The sequence below is a fragment of the Ipomoea nil genome, unplaced genomic scaffold (assembly GCF_001879475.1).
Source record: "Ipomoea nil cultivar Tokyo-kokei standard unplaced genomic scaffold, Asagao_1.1 scaffold2480, whole genome shotgun sequence".
Classification (NCBI taxonomy): domain Eukaryota; kingdom Viridiplantae; phylum Streptophyta; class Magnoliopsida; order Solanales; family Convolvulaceae; genus Ipomoea; species Ipomoea nil.
The window spans coordinates 2,427,387-2,448,131 of NW_017618908.1; the positions used below are offsets into that span (position 1 = coordinate 2,427,387).

The 20,745-nt window shown below is 33.1% G+C and overlaps 1 protein-coding gene and 1 non-coding gene across 2 annotated transcripts; both read right to left on the reverse strand.

The window, feature by feature from the left end:
* Positions 1–5,379: 5,379 nt before the first annotated feature.
* Positions 5,380–5,453, reverse strand: TRNAN-GUU. Its single transcript has one exon. It is a non-coding gene; the product is annotated as a tRNA-Asn (tRNA).
* A 5,339-nt stretch (positions 5,454–10,792) lies between these two features.
* LOC109152739 (agamous-like MADS-box protein AGL86) lies at positions 10,793–11,683 on the reverse strand. The gene has a single exon (XM_019300388.1). It carries the CDS (start codon positions 11,681–11,683, stop codon positions 10,793–10,795), a length of 891 nt encoding a protein of 296 aa, XP_019155933.1.
* Between the last annotated feature and the right edge of the window lie 9,062 nt (positions 11,684–20,745).

A 20,745-nucleotide genomic window follows, 5' to 3' on the forward strand; every position in this document is an offset into this window, starting at 1 on the left:
CATGGAAAACAAATTACCAGGAAAATAGATTCCATTATTTGGTTGGTGGAAAAGAAATTACTAGGAATATAAATTCTATTGATTGGTTGGGTTTGAAATGGTAAAAAATTATGAATATAAAGACCAATATGCCCTTAACAATAATATATACATGTGTAATTAATAAACTTTGATGAGGGTAAAATAGTCCAACATTGTTATACTTTCTTCCCAAATCCTTTGGAAAACAAAATACTAATGTCTTGTTAGGATTTTGTTTTCCTTCAACTTTAGGAACTCAAATTCCAATGGAAAAGATTTTCCATCCAACCAAACAACATAAAACAACATTTTCCTACACTTTTAAGAAAATATTTTCCATGGAATTTGATTTCCATCCAACCAAACACCATAATATTGATTTTTTAACCAAGTCAAACAATTAATAGTGGTCAAATAAGCTAAAATTGGCTTATAGGCTGGCTATTTTACCAAACAGGTCAATAGGGGGTGTTTGGTAAATAGCTGTTAGTTGATAACTGATTGGATTAGTGAATTTGACTAGTTGATTGTAGAAAAGTGTTTGGTAAACTACTTGTTAACTGATAGTGATTACATACAAAATGGCTTTTTCTAAGTTGATCAGAAAAAATTACTTTGAACAGTTTTTTTGAATTTTAGCATTTTAGAGCAATAAGTTGTTACAAAAAGTTAATTAATTAAACACTGATCGATTGTTTAACCAAATCAAACAGCATAATGATTAAATAAGTTAAAATTAACTGATAGGCTAAATATTTAACCAAAAGGCCTAAAATTGAAAAAGTAGCTACAGTACATTAATGCATGCATGCCTGGTGACAAAGATCTTCAACTCCTAATACCACTGCCCACTGCTTTTAACGTGCCACTGCGACGGGCCGGGAAGAACTGGAATGGAGAAGTATGTATCCACCGCCGCCATTACTTCTTTCTCATCCGCCGTTGGTGAACCACGGCCGCCACCGCCGCCGCAACACACCAATTTCCGCAATAATGCTTTACCCACCACCGGCAAACCTTGCCGCCGGCGGCGGCGGCTACCACCTTGGACTACTGCAACTTCTTGGTGATCTTTCTCCTGTCTCTTCATCTCCATCTCTGATCTCTCCAGGCCAGATCCTACAATACTATAAATTTTCTCCCTCCGATCCCACAGTAATATTTATTGAATTGTGTGTATATATATATCTTAATTGGCTAATTGCTTTATTGTGTTTGTGTAGTAGGGTGCACTGGCTATAAGGTGAGTTTAATGTGGTATTGGGTAGCTAGGGGAGTGTTTGGATTGGAGGTTGATCTAGATGTGCTTTTATAGCAAGTGAGTTGCAAGGGTCACTTTATGGAAAATTGATTGTTGGTTTTATGACTACCCGAGCCAACATGCCAACTAACACTGTTATTCAGTAATTTCGAAAAATGAAAGGATTTATGACTATCAGAGTAAAAAACTACTAATGGAAATGCTTGGCCTACTACTAATGGAAATGCTCTTAGGCCGAGGGTAAGGGCTTGGGTATACTGAGGACAATCATGGGACAAATGGTCCTCACCCATCAATGATAAATCAATTTTCGTAGAACTTTTGTTACATATATGGATTGATTGGAGAAATAAAAAATAAAAAAATATTGACTCACTTTTTCTTCAGATAAAATTAAAATATGTCAAGTTAACAAATAATTGAATAAAGAAAAAAAAAAAGAAAGAATACATATAATATTACTCCACTTCATGATAAATACGCCTCTCAAATTGAAGTTTTTGGACCATAAATAGCTCGCAAGGAGTGGCTGAGCCAGAGTGTGAACGTGATTCTTGTACCAGAGTTCTATTCTTGCCAACACACTTTCAATCGAACCCATCGAGCATGTTCTTCCTAGTGTGGTTTACCTCTCCTATATAAATTGCGGACCATTACACAAGAGTAGGGTTTATCTAGTGCATACCATCAAATAATGTTATGCATTTTTCTCGTCATAAAAAAAAACCGTTATATTGTACCGACTAAATAAATTAAACCTAATTTGAGATGACATGACATATTTCCCCCATATGGAGGACTCCTATTCTTTTCTAATACTTTTCCAAAATGAAAAGATGTAAAGTGTTTTCATGTCTAAAAAGATGAAGTAATGGCTGGTGGGAGCTTAGTCAATTTAGTTTCTATTTATGAAGGGAGCATGGTATGGCCTTTGGACCCCAAGAAAGAAATTGATGGATAGATGATTCTAGCTTAATGAATAGGACATTTATCTTCTCTCCAAGGTAGTGTCACCATGGAAACTTTTCCATCTCACATTTTTGGTATATATGGGATAATGGCACTAGCTTTTCACCTTTTTTTTTTTTCAGAGTTTTCAATGAATTGGCGTTCATTTGTTACCTCTTTAACCATTGTTGTATGTAGTAGTTTTATGCTTAAAAAGGGTACATGTTTTGAATGCCTAAGTATTCATTTGGATAACAAAATATGCCCAATGAATTAATATATATTTTTTGGGTGTAGCTCAGGATTTCCACCGTCGAACTAATCCCGTGACTGAATTGTAGATACCTCTATTGGGTGAGATAGCGACCTGAAGATTTAAGGTTGCTCCATACCCTAAGTCAAGGATCAAACCCATTAACCTTTGGTTAAGGTTCGATGAGTCCCTTCCACTCAACCACACCCCAGGTTAAATGAATGAATATAATGCAAGAGAAAATATGATTGCATTGTCTGGCAGTAGAAAGTAAGAAGGCCAATAGACTATTCAAAGAATTAAATTTTCAACTCGGTGGTTACATACCAAACAAACTATCCAACCAACTTGGATGTGTAGTGGTTGCTTCCATATTTCCCTCTCCTTTCTTTTCTTTGATGAGGTTCTTCAAATTTCCTTTTTCTTTTAAAGATGAAGGGGTGAGGAAAGGTTTCAAAGAAAATATATCTACAAATAATATTCTGATCTTCTTGTCTAAAGAACACCCAATTAGTCATCAAAGGATGAATCCTATTGTGGATCAAGACTTGGTTATATGTGTAGAGCTCGTAGCTCATAATAGATTAACTTCCATTATGTTACTTATCCTTTCTTTTTCTTACTCTTTGTACTTTTGTTTAGCAACCATACATTAGATTGGCACAATTTGGCCACATTAACCGTTGAGGTGTAGTATATGTTTGGCTAAGGTGATTTACATGGTTTATATAAACATTATTGTGCAGTCCAATTCATCGGGCTCGACTCATCATTATCACATACTAGTAAAGATGGAAATGAAATATTCCCGGGACACAGTTTAAATGGTTAACTAATTAGCCTAAAATAAGTTCATAAATTTTGCTTTGTTAACACTTGTAAGGTGTAATGTACAAGCATTTGGGGTTTGTAGGCTAGTTAGAGCACATCTCACAATTTATCGATCTCATCCACCCATCTTCAGAGTAAAAGTGGTGAGATTAAACAACACCAAGGTCATCAGCGATAGCCTGCATGTCGGTGAGGTACGCCGTAATGGACCGAGAACCTCTGGGATTTGTGGTGAGCTTTGCCTTGAGGAAAATGATGCGTCCTCGAGAGGCACTAGCGTACCTGGCAATGAGACGTTGCCATGCATCGCGGGCTGTTGTGGCCGAGGAGATGACCGGCTGGATTGTGTCAGTACAGCTGCCCAGAAGTGCACTGACAATAGTTTGGTCTTGGCGATACCAAACAGAATAACTCGGATTAGCGACGGTGTTTGCGGAATCGGTGAACTTGGCTGGTTCCTTGATGGAACCGTCAACATATCCCAGGAGATCAAGTCCAACAAGAGTAGCGTGGACTTGCCGGCGCCACTGGGAAATTTGCAGGTGTGAGTTTGATAGGGAAGTGTGTAGTAGCGTGAAGCTGGATGACTTCAGTGGTGGCCGGAGTAGTAGTTTGAGTGGTGGACGAAGGAAGCAAGGGAGAGAGAAAAAAAAGTTTCTTTCCTAGGAGATTTTAGGCTCTGGATACCATGTAAAGATTATGAATAAGTGATTTATTAATGAAACCACATGCAGCTATAAATAGCCTTACAAAGAGAGAAGATAGCTATCAGTTACAACGACTAGCCTAATAATTATTATACAGGAGCTAGACTAGGACTGAATATAATAACAAAAGATATCAGCCACACATATCTTTAACAATTAGTACGTACTGTAATTATGTCCCACAACAGTACAACAAGTCTTACATATGTAAGTGAACGACCAACAAACACATATAGAGTGGAATTGAAGGTGGATGAAAACTATGATTCAATTCCTTCAACATCCACCCTACATCTATGTACTAATGTACTTTTGAAAATTATAAAGATGATTATTATTGGAGTACGTGGTCTCCCAATACCACTACTAATTTGTAGTGTGTATTGGTGACAGATTGTGTTGGAAATTAGGGGACTCATAATTGAATAAGACATCAAGCTAAGGCATAGGTCATATACTAGGTTGATAAGGATAGTTCGTTTAGTTTATGATGGAGCAATTGAAATCAACGAGTGGTGATTTGGATGAATGATAGAGGTTGAGTATATAGGTGTTAGTGAAAAGAGCTTTCGGTTTTATAACATGTAGAATTTTCAAAAGAACTCATTATACTCAAATGATATTAAAATCATGATTTTCAAAAGGACTAATAATTATGCGGATAGTTTAGTTTATGATGGAGTGATGGGAATCAACGAGTGGTGAGGTGTTAGTGAATAGAGCTTTCGATTTTAAGACATGTAGAATTTTCAAAAGAACTAATTATGCAATAGCCATATGCTCTAACCAACTAAGTGAAAATGATATAGAGCTTGGATGTATAGACGTTAGTTCTGTGGAGTCCCATGTAAAATTTTCAAAAGAACCAACCAACGAGTGGTGGGTCGTATAGTTTATGACCAAGATTTCGGCGAAAGAGGATTTGAACCTCCAACCTTGGGGTTAATAAACACACACTTTAAAGAGGATTTGAACCTCCAACCTTAGGGTTAATAGACACACACTGGTGGGTCGTATAGTTTATGACCAAAATTTCGGCGAAAGAAGATTTGAACCTCCAACCTTGGGGTTAATAAACACACACTTTAAAGAGGATTTAAACCTCCAACCTTAGGGTTAATAGACACACACTCTAACCAACTGATCTATTCTAGCTACTCATTAGTATAAGTCATTTTATAACTTAAAGAGCTACCCGTTAGTGGAGTGATGTGATTTGGGTTAATGATAATGCTTGGATGTATAGATGTTGGTTAACCCGTTAGTGGAGTGATGTGATTTGGGTTAATGATAATGCTTGGGTGTATAGATGTTGGTTAACAGAGCTTTCGATAAACAAACATAAATGAGAATTTTCACGCTAGAAGGAAGATTTGAACCTCCAACCTTGTGGTTAACAGCCACACACTTTAACCAACTGAGCTATTCCAACTACTTATTAATTTAGATCGTTTTATTCAAGGATAGTTTATGACGGAGCGATTTGGGTGAATGATAGAGCTTGGATGTATAAATGTTAGTTAACTCGTGTTTTTATTCAATATGCATTGTTTATTAAGGTAAACAAATATTAGTGAAAATACAACTCGTTTAATAAAATCATTTTTTTACACATTAGAAGGAGAGCTCAAACCTCCAACCTTATAGTTAACAATCACACACTCTAACCAATTGAACTATTCTAGCTACCCATTAGTATGGGTCGTTTTATTCAAGGATAGTTTATGACGGAGTGATTTGGGTGGATGATAGAGCTTGGATGTATAGATGTTAGTTAACGGAACTTTCGGTAAATTACTCATGTTTTTGTTAAATATGCATTGTTTATTAAAGTAAATAAACATAAGTGAAAATATTTTAGAGCTCGTTTAATAAAATCATTTTTTTACACGCTAAAAGGAGAGCTAGAGCTTCCAACTTTGTGATTAATAATCACACACTCTAACCAACTAAACTATTCCAGCTACCCATTAGTATGCATCGTTTTATTCAAGGATAGTTTATGATAGAGTGATTTGAATCAACGAGTGGTGATTTGGGTGAATGATAGAGCTTGAATGTATAGATGTTAGTCACAGAACTTTCAATAAATTACTCATATTGTTCTTCAATATGCGTTGTTTATCAAGGTAAAGAAATATATATGAAAAAAATTTAGAGCTCATTTAATAAACGGACAAAATCCGAACATGCTCAGTTAAGACATGTCAACGTGGACTAATTCTTAACAAGATTTTCAAAAAAAAAAACTAATTATGCTAAGAGAATATTAAAATCGTACCATTTTTTACACGCTAGAAAAAAGGCTTGAACCTCCGACTTTGTGGTTAACCGCTACACATTCTAACCAACTAAGTTATTCTTACTATCCATTAGTATGCATCGTTTGTTGGAAAAAATAGCATAAATTGGCATAAAATGACATTTTAAGTAACTATTTTGTGGTACAAATATCAGTGAGGTCCACTTCCGATTTGGGTTGAGTCAAAGTGGATTTGGGTTCTTCGTATTGAGACGAAGAGATTGATATATTGACATGGGTTTGAATGCCTAAGTAAATGCTATTTACACCATTCGGTTTAACAATAGAGTCCGGTTTGGTTTCGGTTCGATTTGATTTAGTTTCGGTATTCGGTTTGGTTTTGGTGAAAGTCCACTATTTGAACGTTTGTTTTTTTGTCTGATCGATTGTTCAGTTGGCTCACTTGGAGTGCCATTTGAAGTGTTTTGTTGATGACAAGGTGAAGAATCATCTATCTACATAGTTAATATTTGAAAAATAAGAATTATTAAATCACCAAATGTTGGGACTTACGACTTAGACTTGAGGAGTTGAAATTATTAATTATTATAATATTTATATATAATACTAGCATTCTGTACGCGCGGTGCGTGAAAATTTATGCCCAACATTAAAAATTGATAAATGCAAATAATTACAAGTTATAGTTCAAATTATATTTCAGAATTCCATGAAGTAGTAAATTTTTATCATCGTATTTGAAAACTATAGAGATGGACAAAATTTATATATTTTTTTTATTAATAATGTAAACAAATTTAATATAATTTATACTTTGTTTTTACAATAAATAAATAAAATATCTATAATACTAATCTAGTACCCGGTCACATATATTGGTGTATGTGCATGCCTATATATATATATATATATATATATATATATATATATATATATATATATATATATATATATATATATATATATATATATATATATATATATACATATATATATATACATACATACATGATTTACCATTCATAGAAATTTAATTAAAATATAATCAATAATTAAAGTAATTATATAATGATTGTAATAAAATGATAATTAAACAATAGGAAAAAGATATATGTGTATGATAATAATGATAAGAGTTATGAAAGTTAGAATTAAATAGTAACGGTGTTATAATAGTGTAAGGGTACTTTTGTCTAACAAGAATGTAGTAGGGACAATTTTGTCCATTATAATTGAAGTGTACAACATTTAATGAAAAATGTATACCTTTATTAGCATACAAATGTAAATATAGACACAGAAAACAGATCGGTTTTCCGGTTCGATTCGGGTAAAACCTGAACCGAACCGGTCGGTTCCCTCAAACTAAGTACTTCGGTTTGAGACCGAACTGAAATGCCCAACCCTAGAATTAGGGTTTGGGGCTTGAATTTATATGTAGGCTTTTATGCTATTGGGTCGGGTTATGGATTGGGCTAAAAAAAATGTAATAGTTAATGGTGGCGATCGGCCGTGGTTGGAGACCAGTTGCGATCGCGTTCAAGTTTCGACAATGGTGGCGCCGGTGGCAGTCCAGACTAGCGATGGTCTTCTTTTCTCATCCACTGCCTTTGTGGCGACTCAACGAAGGGATCGCCATGCCGGGGTTGATGATCGGAGGTCGTTTGCGACGTCGGGTGACTGCGCGATCGCGGGGCAGTCTCGTGCCCTAGCTTCAACCATGGCTGCTCCGGTGACTAAAATGGGGAAGGGTAAAAAAAATGAAATTACACAACGAAGAAGGCTAAAAGAATGAAATTACATTTTTATCCTCAGTAACGTCTCACAAATGGCAGTTATGACTTAGGACCAAATCGGTGAGAAATAGCATAGTCGAGGATACAATTGGTCAATTTTGAAAGTCGAGGGACCAAATCGATAATTAACACTTTTATATATTAATATGTGTATGGTAAATTATTGTGCGGATCATGAATACAAGGTACATTATTTTTGAATTAAATATATGTTATTTTATAGTGTATAAAATAATGTACTTTCAGTACTAAAATAATGCACTTTATATACATAAATAATGTACTTTTAGTATATTGAAAAAATAATTTTTTATTAAATATGATCCACACAATTGTATAGATCATGGTCCATGTAATAATGTTGGTGTATGTATAGATTGGGCTAGATTTAGTAAAATATGATTGAATTCTTATATTATATTTTAAATGCTTTGAATTTTTATCCTTTATTTTTTATTTATACTTAAAATGTAAATTAAGAATTAATGGTTTGCGGTTTTTATTATATGGATATTTCATATTTGATTTGATAAATAGTTGTTAGCTGATAGCTGTTACCTTATTGGGTTAGTGATTTTGACTAGTTGATAACATTAATTGATTGTAAAAAAATGATTGGTAAATTAACTGTTACATGATGGATGATTACATGCAAAATGACTTTTTTAAAAAACTAATCGAAAAAATTTTTTTTGAGTAGTTTTTTGAATTTTAACATTTTTGGAGCAATAAGCTGTTACAAAAAACTAATTAATCAAACACTTATATTAGTTGTTTAATCAAGTCAAACTAATAGTGGTCAAATAAGTCAAAATTGACTGCTAAGCTAACTATGTTACCAAACATGTCCTATATATAAGTGTTAGGGTCTTATATTAACTAACAACACGTTTGGTTCACGGAATGAATTTTGAGGTAATAGGAATGCTATTCCATAAGAAATGGGATAGGCAAGGAATAGAATAGTAATTGTATTCTATTGTTTGGTTCGCGGAAGGAATAGACTTTAGGAATTATATTACCGTGTTTGGTTGGTTTAAGGAATAGAAATGAAATATGTTTTAAGAGACATAAATACCCTTATAAAAATATGTGGTGGTGTCGATGGTGGTGGTGTTGCTGGTGGTGGTAGTGGCGGCGGCGGTGGTGGTGGTAGCGGCAGGTGGTGTTGTTGGTGGGGTGGTGGTACTGGTGGCGGTGGCAGCGGTGGTGGTGGTGGTAGTGGCGGCGGTGGTGTTGGTGGTAGCGACGGTGGTGGCAATGTTGGTGGTGTTGGTGGGGTGGTGGTGCTGGTGGCGGTGGTAGTGGCGGCGACAGCGGTGGTGGCGGCGGTGGTAATGGCGGTGGTGGCAGTGCGGTTGGTGGGGTGGTGGTGGTGGTGGCGGCGGCAATGCTGGTAGCGATGGTGGTGGTGGTGGTGGTGACGGGGGGTAAATTAGGAAGTAGAAATTTTAGGCTATTCCTGAGAACTCAGTAATAGCCTAATACCAGGGGGGGACCCTGGTAATAGCTATTACCTTATCAGGGGGAATGGGGTACTACCGGGAATATTATTCCCGGTAATAGAAACAATTGCCAAACAAAGGAATAGGCCTATTACTGAGAATGCTATGCCATTCCCGGCCTATTCCGTGAACCAAACGGGCCATAAGTGTCCCTCGTACGATTAAGACCTGCTCATGACATCTCATAATCTGACCAACAAAAAAAAAAAAAATTCCCCTTATTAAGATGTTCTAAAAATCATTCTTCTCATAAATACAATAACATTTATAATTCCATTAAACAAAATATTTTTAAACTTGGAATACTAATAATATTTATTACTTTATTTTTAAAGGAATAATATTTATTACTTATATAGATAGTACTTGAATATAATATTGAGTATAAAAATACACCGCACTCTTAAATTTACAATATTTTTTTAATAGGTAAATTATTAGTTATATAGATAGTACTTGAATATAATATCGAGTATAAAAATACCCCGCACTCTTAAATTTACAATATTTTTTTAATAGGTAATATATATATATATATATATATATATATATATATATATATATATATATATATAATATGTATGTATGTATTACTTATTTTGCCGAATAATATTTATTACTTATATAGTTAGTACTCAAATATAGAGAATAAAAATATCCCGCACTCTTAAATTTACAATTAATTTGTTATAGGTAAAAAAATTATATCAATTAGTCTAAATATTAAATATAAATTCTTCTAAATTTGTACATTCAATAAGGGGTTGGGGACACAATATCATTTTCTGGATTTAAAAAAAAAAAAATCTTGGGTTAAAAAAAGATTTTTTTTTTAAAAATGAGAATGGGAACGTATCTTTAGAGTTTTTTTATGCAATCATAAATTGTTAACGAATTATTTGCAAGTAAAAATAATCGCTCCGTACAATGGGAGAAAGTAATAAATGCAATTATAATTAAGGCGGAAATAAATTATATTAATATAACCTAAATAGGATCCATGCATACCAATCAAAAGAAGGAAATTAAAAAACACTAGATTGAAATTCATAAATAAAACATAATAAGACAACAATACGACACACTGATAACAGAAACAACACACAAAACGACAACATATTTCAAACAAATTTAGAAAACATCACGCAAATTAAATGTAAGTTCGCCCGCCAACAATTGCAGATAAAGATGAATACGACGACTGGATTTAGATAGACGACGGGAAGAAAGTGTAGAGCCAATCTTGATTCAAACCAGCAGGAACTTGATAGCTCCCCTCACCGCCGCCGCCATTGTTAGTTGGCAATGCGCCGCCACCAGCAGGGAAAAACATCTGTGGCTGATAGCTCCCCTCACCGCCGAAGCCGCCGCCTTGCAAGGGCGGCGGCGGCGGAGCCACCATGTTCGGGATGAACCATGTTGCAGGGTCGATGTTTGGGAGCAATTGTCCCGCCGGTGCTGGCGGAGTCGTCGTCCACCGTGGATCAAACGGCGGGGCTGGTGGCTGAGGGACGTAGTAAGAGCCGCCACCATCTAGTCCGTCGGAAACGGCGGCATCCGTTGCAGCAGGGCGGTGAAGATTTCGGTCACGACGGTTTCGAAGGCAGCGGTGGGGAGACCTAGCCGCCGCCGCAGCGCCGTTATTCTGCGCCACCCCCAACAAATCCTGCTCCCTCTTCGCCAGCTCCGCCATCTTGTCATCAGCCAACGCATACAAACCCTTAAGCTGCCTGGTATCCATCTCCGTCAAGCTTTTTCTCCCGGCGATCACCTCCGTCATCAGCACATTCATCTCCTTCCTCTCCACTTCCTCCTCCACCCTCCTCATCTTCCTAATCGCCTCATTAACCTTGCCCCTCATATACTCCTCATGAAACACCATCCTCTTCACCCTCTCATCCTCTGGAACCTCCATAAACGCCAAGAACATCTTCGTCGCCGCCTCCACTGCCGGCCAAATAATCTCACTCCTCTCCATCGTCGGACTAACAATCACAATCCCAATCTCCGACCCACAAAGCACAGAAAGCTCCTTTGCTTTCTTGAACAACGCCCCCGTCCTCCTCTCAATCATGTGTTTTTTCACCGCTGCTCGCATGGTGATGATGATCGGAAAACTTTTCCGGGGGAGGAAATACAATTAATTATATTGTTATATAAACCTCGGGAAACCAGACTGGTTTAATTACATTTTCTAAACTTTTATCGTATATTTATAGTTCCAGTGAGTGGTCGGCTTTTAACCTATTATAGAAATATTTTAATAATATTTCTAAATTAATCGTTGTTTAAGCAAATATGGAAATGTTTTAATGATATTTGATTTTTATCCATTTTGGTGGTCAAATTTTTTTGGTTACCAAATATTATTAATAAGGATATGGTTTTAATAATATTTCTAAATTAACTGACATTTAAGCAATTATAAAAATATTTTAACGATATTTTTAAATGTAGAAATCGATTAAGATTCGTACGATACAAAATATACACTATCATTAATGCAAAGAATTAAATCAATTTTCATATTTAGAAACATCATTAATGCAAAAAAAAAAAAAAAAATTGACCACCAAAATGGATAAAAATTAAATATCATTAAAACATTTCCATATTTGATTAAACGACGATTAATTTAAAAAGATTAAAATATTTATATAATAGGTTAAAAGCCAACCACTTTTGAAACACCATTAAAATATTTCTATAATTACTTAAACGCCGGCTAATTTAGAAACACCATCAAAACCATATCCTACCAAGTGGCTTACAGTCCACTGGTATCGGATTGTTCCCCTAGGTGGGAGGTAATGAGTTTGAACTTTGGTTGAGGCAATTAGTGTGTATATGTAGGGTATCTCCCTCCTTTATAAAAAAAAAAAAATCAAAACCATATCCTTGATTTATATATGATATTTGCTAACAAAAAAATAAAAATTAAAATTAACCACCAAAATGGATAAGAATAAAATATAAAATTTATAATTAATTGAATGTATTTTAACAACAATTCCCGTGTATATTATCATACAATTACAATTACAATATATAGTATATAGTATATAATATAAAGATTATTAATAATAACTATTTAACTATATATGTGTGTGTATCAAATATGTATATGGTTAGTTTGATACCAACATAGTTAAATATTAATTATTATTGTAATCATCATATTATATTTATTATATATTATAAAAGCAAATTGTTATTAAAATACATCCAATTAAATAAAATTACAATTTTAAGAATTATAGATCATAATAATTTTTGTCTTGCACATATTCACAAACTATACAGGTCACTCTTAGTTGTTACGTGTATTATGTTCTATTAAAAAATTATATATTTTTGGACTATATTTAAAAAGTGGATGAAAATTTTTAAATTTTTAATTTTTTTATACCACATCTAAAAGATGGTTAACAAATTTCTAACATTAAGAAAAATATATAATTTCTCACTACTTTGGTAGTCGAACAAAATTTATCAACCACATTTTAATGATATTTTTAAATTGATCAACATTTAAACCATTATGAAAATGTTTTAATAATATTTCTAAATGTAAAAATCGATTAAGATTCGTAGGATACAAATCATACACTATCATTAACGCAAAGAATTAAATCAATTTTTCACATTTAGAAACACTAATAAAACATTTCATATTTGCTTAAACGCCAACCAATTTAGAAACAACATTAATTAAAACCATATTTTTGATTTATAATATTTGGTAACCAGAAAAAATTGACCACCAAAATGGATAAAAATTAAATATAAAATTTGTAATTAATTGAATGTATTTTAACATATTATCATATAAATATAAGTAAATATAGTATATAATATAATGATTATATATTAATAATAAACATTTAACTATGTGTGTATGTATCAAATTTGTATATGGATAGTTTGATACAAACATAGTTTTAAATATTTATTATTAATAAAATCATCATATTATATCATATTTATTATATATTATAAACGAAAATTGTATTAAAATACATCCAATTAAATAAAAATATGATTTTAAGAATTATAAATCATAATTATTTTTGTCCTGCCCATAACATATATGGAACTATACACAAGCTATACATGTCACTCTTAGTTGTTACGTGTCTTATGTTCCCTTATAAAAGTCATGTGTTTCAAACTACATTTAAAAAGTGGATAAAAATTTTGAAATTTTTAATTTTTTTTACCACATTTACCAAGGGACATAGTTAATTCAGTCCTTCTCATTGTCTTTCTAAACTAGGTTTTTATTCTTCATAGAAAATGTTAATTAAACCAGTATGATCTTCAGAAATTCATAGCAATATAATTACTTGCACGCATTTTCTCTCCTTATTGCTGGTCAAGGAAGTTTGCACTTAATTCATGTCATGTTTCTTTACATTTGTGAGTTTTTTATATACATATATATATATATATATATATATATATATATATATATATATATATATATATATAATACTTCATGAATATCACATAAAATAACATTTGTAGTACGTGTAACAGTTTGTTACCTAGCCTGCATGTGCATGCAGGACATAACCACAAGTCCCCATTACTTCTAGTACGGGGGACATTGGTCTTCCACCTTCAGGTCTAGCAATCCCGTAACTTTGCATTAAAGCCCCGGAAACAAGAAACAATGAAATGAAAATCAGAATTAATCATTAATATTCATACAACTATATATATCAATATATATGTTCAATATGTTAATTAACTGATTTAAAAAAAAATGTTAATTAACTAGAATTACAAAACAAATAAAAAAAATATGAGAAATATGTCCGACCATTAGGTTTCCTGGGGCCATGCAAGAAATAAGTCCTTTGGCTGCTCCTATAGCAACCTTCAAGCCTGTTCACCATGAAAATTAAAAGATAAAGAAAGCCCTGCAATTATCTAATGATAGTTAACACTAATACAAGTTATGATATTTGTATATAAATTATATATATATATATATATATATATATATATATATATATATATATATATATATATATATATATATGTATATTCCTCGGGCCATGCAAGAAATAAGTCCTTTGGCTGCTCCTATAGCAACCTTCAAGCCTGTTCGCCATGGAAACTAAAAGATAAAGAAAGCCCTGCAATTATCTAATGATAGTTAACACTAATACAAGTTATGATATTTGTATATAAATTATATATATATATATATATATATATATATATATATATATATATATATATATTCCTCGGGCCATGCAAGAAATTAAATAAGTCCTTTGGCTGCTCCTATAGCAACCTTCAAGCCTGTTCGCCATGGAAACTAAAAGATAAAGAAAGCCCTGCAATTATCTAATGATAGTTAACACTAATACAAGTTATGATATTTGTATATAAATTATATATATATATATATATATATATATATATATATATATATATATATATATTCCTCGGGCCATGCAAGAAATTAAATAAGTCCTTTGGCTGCTCCTATAGCAACCTTCAAGCCTGTTCGCCATGGAAACTAAAAGATAAAGAAAGCCCTGCAATTATCTAATGATAGTATATATATATATATATATATATATATATATATATATATATACTCATAATCAATAGATCGACGGAAAGTGGAGGCATTCAGCGACTCTGACACTCTGTCATACGCGAAAGAAGTGCAGTTTTGTATTAGGGGTTAAAGTCTGAAAATGATATTCCGATCATGACGGCCGGCACCGGCAAAACGTTGCCGTACAACGTTTGATAAACGGAACAGCAATTGAGGCTGTTCGGACGGCTCTTCCATTGCCGTTTGTTTTTCGGCAACAAAAGAGCTTATGAGCCGCTGGGGGTTGTTTTTCACCATGCTGTATACTGCCTACAGCTAGGCTATATATACACGAAAACTTCTAGGGTTTCGCAATGTTAATGGACAAAAATATCCCTTTCTCTCTTATTTTAGAAAGCCGTCAAACCAGGACCTATGGTAAAGAAATATGTCAGTGATGACGTCAGAAAATTAAAAAATAAATAATATAAAATGTACTCCGTAATATTATTGTTGGAATTCAACTTCCTTTAAAATGAATCGGCTTGTCAAAAATATTATAATATTTTTTTATTCAAATGAGCTGAAAATTAATTTTTATTTCAATGTACTTTTACACATACTCAGATGTTGCCTGTTTCAAAATTGTTGTTAGTAGGCATTGTTTCAAAATTATTGTTAGTAGGCATTTTTAAAAAGGTGATGGTAAATTCATGTTTATTTTAGTAGTGTTGTGCTTATATGTGTATGTTTGTGTGTAGGGGTGTCAATGCGTGTCGACCTATCTCGTTGCATATTTTTATTCATTTATTTTTTTTTTCGAGCCGGCTCGCGAGCTAAAATGGCAACTCCAATCCGTTTCATGCGGGCTCAGGAATGACCTAACTTCAAAAAAATATTATTTCATTCTATATTCAAATAATTTTTTTTGGTTCTATTACAATGTAGTATCTGTTCATATCATGGTTGCAGTAGGCACTAGGCGCTAGTCGAGCGCCCGGGCAACGCCTAGCGCCTAGGCGGAATTTAGGCGGCGCTAGGCGGGCACCAAAAAATTTTTTAAAAATAGTGACAGACTTGTAGTTTGACAATTTTAATGAGACTGTTTTCAACATTCAATCAATTAACACATCCAAATAAATGAAATAACGATAATTTATAAGTCATAACATCATAATAATATTAAAATCAATAATTTATGAAAGACAACACATGGGACAAAATCGGTTGACTCAGCCGCCTAGGTGGCCGACTATAATCAAAAGCGGCACGGCATGGCGCCTCCAAATGAAACACAAAGAACCAATAACGCCTCCACTAAGGTTTGAACTCACAACCTTCCAAATGGAAGTTCAACCCGGGTACCATTAGACCACATAGTCTTGGTATATTCAAATAATTTAACCAAACTAATATTAAAATTTTTCCTGTTTATATATATTGAAAAGCCTGTGGGCCCCGTAGTCCGCCAACCCACGCAGGCCAAGCCCGCGAGGCCTGCATTTTCAGATAAAAAAACTCTAGGCCCTAACCCAACCCACAACGGGGCAGTTTGGGACTGGTTTGCGCTCTTCAGTCAGGCAAATTATATCGTGCACCGCGATGCATAATCGATTATGCACCGAGTTTCAAAACGACGTCGTTTTGTTTAATAAAAGAAACGGCACCCGTTTCACGCCGTTCCGCGGCGTTTCGCAAAAAGTAACTCTATTATTCAGTTTCATTTTGTATATCCTGCAGTTTCAGTTCAACACAACTACAGTTTCATTTCGATATAACTACAGTTTCTTTTGATATTTATACACTCAAATATGTGAAAATGTTATTTAATTTTATTTTATATACACTATAATTTTATTAGAACATATCTACCAATATAGTAAATGTAAAAAGCATTTTAGAACTTTTCGTTTTTACCGACCTAATATAGTAATATATCTACTAATATAGTAACATATCTACCAATATAGTAAATGTAAAAAGCATTCTAGAACTTTTCATTTTTACCAACCTAATATAGTAATATATCTACTAATATAGTAACATATCTACCAATATAGTATTGAACTTAATTTCTTTTTAAATTTATAATATTCCAAAAAACAAAAAAAAAAAAAAAGCGCATTGCATTACTCGTGACCTTCTAATACATGAATTATATGCTCCTCACACTCGGCCACCCCTTATGAGGCATATTATTATTATTATTATTATTTTGATGACACATCAACTTTAAAAAAAAATGTTTGTATCACTGTTTTTTTTTATTAAATTATATTGAATATTTGGAGTATAATTTTATCCGATTAGTTTAATATCGGTTGGCAAATCCAATCTCATGCATATACGTCAAACTAATTAACGACACATAATAAATGTAAAAAGCATTTTCGAACTTTTCGTTTTTACCGACCTAATATAGTAATATATCTACTAATATAGTAACATATCTACCAATATAGTAAATGTAAAAATCATTCTAGAACTTTTCGTTTTTACCGACCTAATATAGTAATTTATCTACTAATATAGTAACATATCTACCAATATAGTATTGAACTTAATTTCTTTTCAAATTTATAATATTCCAAAAAAAAAAAAAAAAAAAAAAAAAAAAACGCGCCTTGCATTACTTGTGACCTTCTAATACAAGAATTATATGCTCCTCACACTGGCCTGGGCCATCTTTATGAGGCATATTATTATTATTATTATTATTATTATTTTTTTTTTTTTTGACGACCATCAACTTTAAAAAAAAATGTTTGTATCACTTTTTTTTTTGTATTAAATTATATTGAATATTTGAAGTATAATTTTATCCGATTAGTTTAATATCGGTTGGCAAATTCAATCTTATGCATATACGTCAAACTAATTAACGACACATAATAAATGTAAAAAGCATTGTAGAACATTTCGTTTTTACCGACATGATTTGGTAATATATCTACTAATATAGTAACATATCTACCAATATAGTAAATGTAAAAAGCATTCTAGAACTTTTCATTTTTACCGACTTAATATAGTAATATATCTACTAATATAGTAACATATCTACCAATATGGTATTGAACTTAATTTCTTTTCAAATTTATAATATTTCAAAAAAAAAAAAAAGTGTCTTGCATTACTCGTGACCTTCTAATAATTAATACAAGAATTATATGCTCCTCACACTCGGTCATCCCTTATTATTATTATTATTATTATTATTATTATTATTATTATTATTATTATTATTATTATTTTGACGACACATCAACTTAAAAGAAAAAATGTTTGTATCACTTTTTTTTTGTATTAAATTATATTGAATATTTGGAGTATAATTTTATCCAATTAGTTTAATATCGATTGGCAAATTCAAGCTCATGCATATACGTCAAACTAATTAACGACACATAATATTTATATTATTATAATTGTGATCTCAAATAATAAATGTAAAAATCATTCCATAATTTTTCATTTTTTACCGACCTAATATAGTAATATATCTGCCAATATAGTGTTGAACTTAATTTCTTTTCAAATTTATAATATTCCAAAAAAAAAAGGCTTGCATTACTCGATCGATAATATAATTATGGACGGACTCAATTAATTACTACTCATTAAATATAGTATAATTATTAAACTTATTTTAACCCCATTTTTTTGAGCCATTATAAAAAATGCAATTATTTTTAAATTTTTAAATACCAAAAAATTAATATTATTATTTTTAAAAAATTTAAAAAATTAATATTATTTGTAGATTTTTACTTAGGTTAGTTTTTTAAACTTTGAATTCAAAAAATAAAAAATAAAAAATAAAAAACTCACGGATTGCCCGGCGAGGCCCATTAACCTGCATGAGGCGGACTATGGTTACATGAACCATAGCCCGCGGACTTGGTGAGCCAACTCGCAAAAGCCCATCAAAAATTAGGCTTGAAATTTTTTGCATGTGCATCCATTGAAAAATGACTTCTCCCAACAAAAAGGAAGTCATTTTCCCCTAAAATATACATATTTTCCTTTTGACTAATGCATCATTTTTCATTGACCTTATTTTCCCCCTTTTGTCAAACACTTGAAACCCGAAAAACATTTTTCAGAAGTCATTTTTCGGATTTCTAAACACACCTTTAATTTGTAGTAGAATTCATACATGAGACATGCTTAATTAAAAAAATTACTTTGAGCAGCTTTAACATTTTGAAACAATAAATTATTTAAAAAGCTAATTAATCAAACACTTATAGTGATCAAATAAGTCAAAATTAGCTGATATGCTAACTAGTTTAACAAAGAGGGCCTTTATTGTTTAGATGTGAATATTGATACAATATGAAAAAAAAAAAATTAAAAAAAAGTAGCTACAGTACATTAATGCATGCATGGCTGGTGAGACATATCTTCAACTCCTACCAGTCTACCACTGTCCACTGCTTTTAACATACCACTGCGACGGCCCGGGAAGAACTGGAATGGAGAAGTATGTATCCACCGCCGCCATTACTTCTTTCTCATCCGCCGTTGGTGAACCACGGCCGCCGCCGCCGCAACACACCAATTTCCGCAATAATGCTTTACCCACCACCGGCAAACCCCGCCGGCGGCGGCAGATGATCTCCTTCTCCTTGCACTGACCACCTTGGACTGCAACTTCTTGATGATCTTTCTCCTGTCTCTTCTTCATCTCCATCTCTCCCCAGATCCTACAATACTATAAAATTTCTCTGATCCCACTGTAATATTTATCGAATTGTGTATAATTGCTTTATTGTGTTTGTGTGGTAGAGTGGTATTTATTGGGTAGCTAGGGGAGTGTTTGGATTGGAGATTGATCCAGATGTGCTTTTATAGCGAGTTGCAAGGGCCAGTTCATGGAAAATTGATTGTTGGTTTTATGACTATCATAATCGAGGACATGCCAACATGTACAGTTATTCAGTAATTTAAGGGATTGTGAAATATCAGTGTATCTATGAGCAAACAAAGTTGTGAAAATGTTATGTACTAGTCATTTTCATGGTATTTTTATACATATATAGACATGTTACGTACTAGTCATTTTCATGGTATTTTTATACATAGGGTGAGTCTCATGTAAAGGTGGTCTCCGGTGGTGGGTAAAGCATTATATCATGCGAGGTTTGCCGGTGGTGTCGGTTTGCCGCAAAAGAGTGAAAGTAGCTGGAACGGGAACCCAACACCGGTTGTGTCGGGTAGGCTATTTTATTTTGGATTCTATTTTTATTGTGCCGGGCACTTAGATTTTTAATTTATTTATCGTTCGGGTTTGCGTAATTGCTTTATGATCTTGCTTATTGGCTTTACATCTTGGGCGCTTATGCTTGGTCTTCGGACCATTGTCCTTGTCCCGACTTTTTCGAGTCGTTGGTTTCAGGGATCAACGTTCAAGCGTTCACGTAAACAAATTCGGTCCTTGGACCACTGTTTTTGTCATGCCCTTTCGAGCCGTTAGCTAGGTAATCGCGAACGGGGATAACTCTGTCCCGTCGGTCCGGAGACCAAATTTATTCCAATCTTTTGATCGTGAATGGGGATAACTTTGCCCCGTCGGTCCGGAGACAACCATTATATTCACC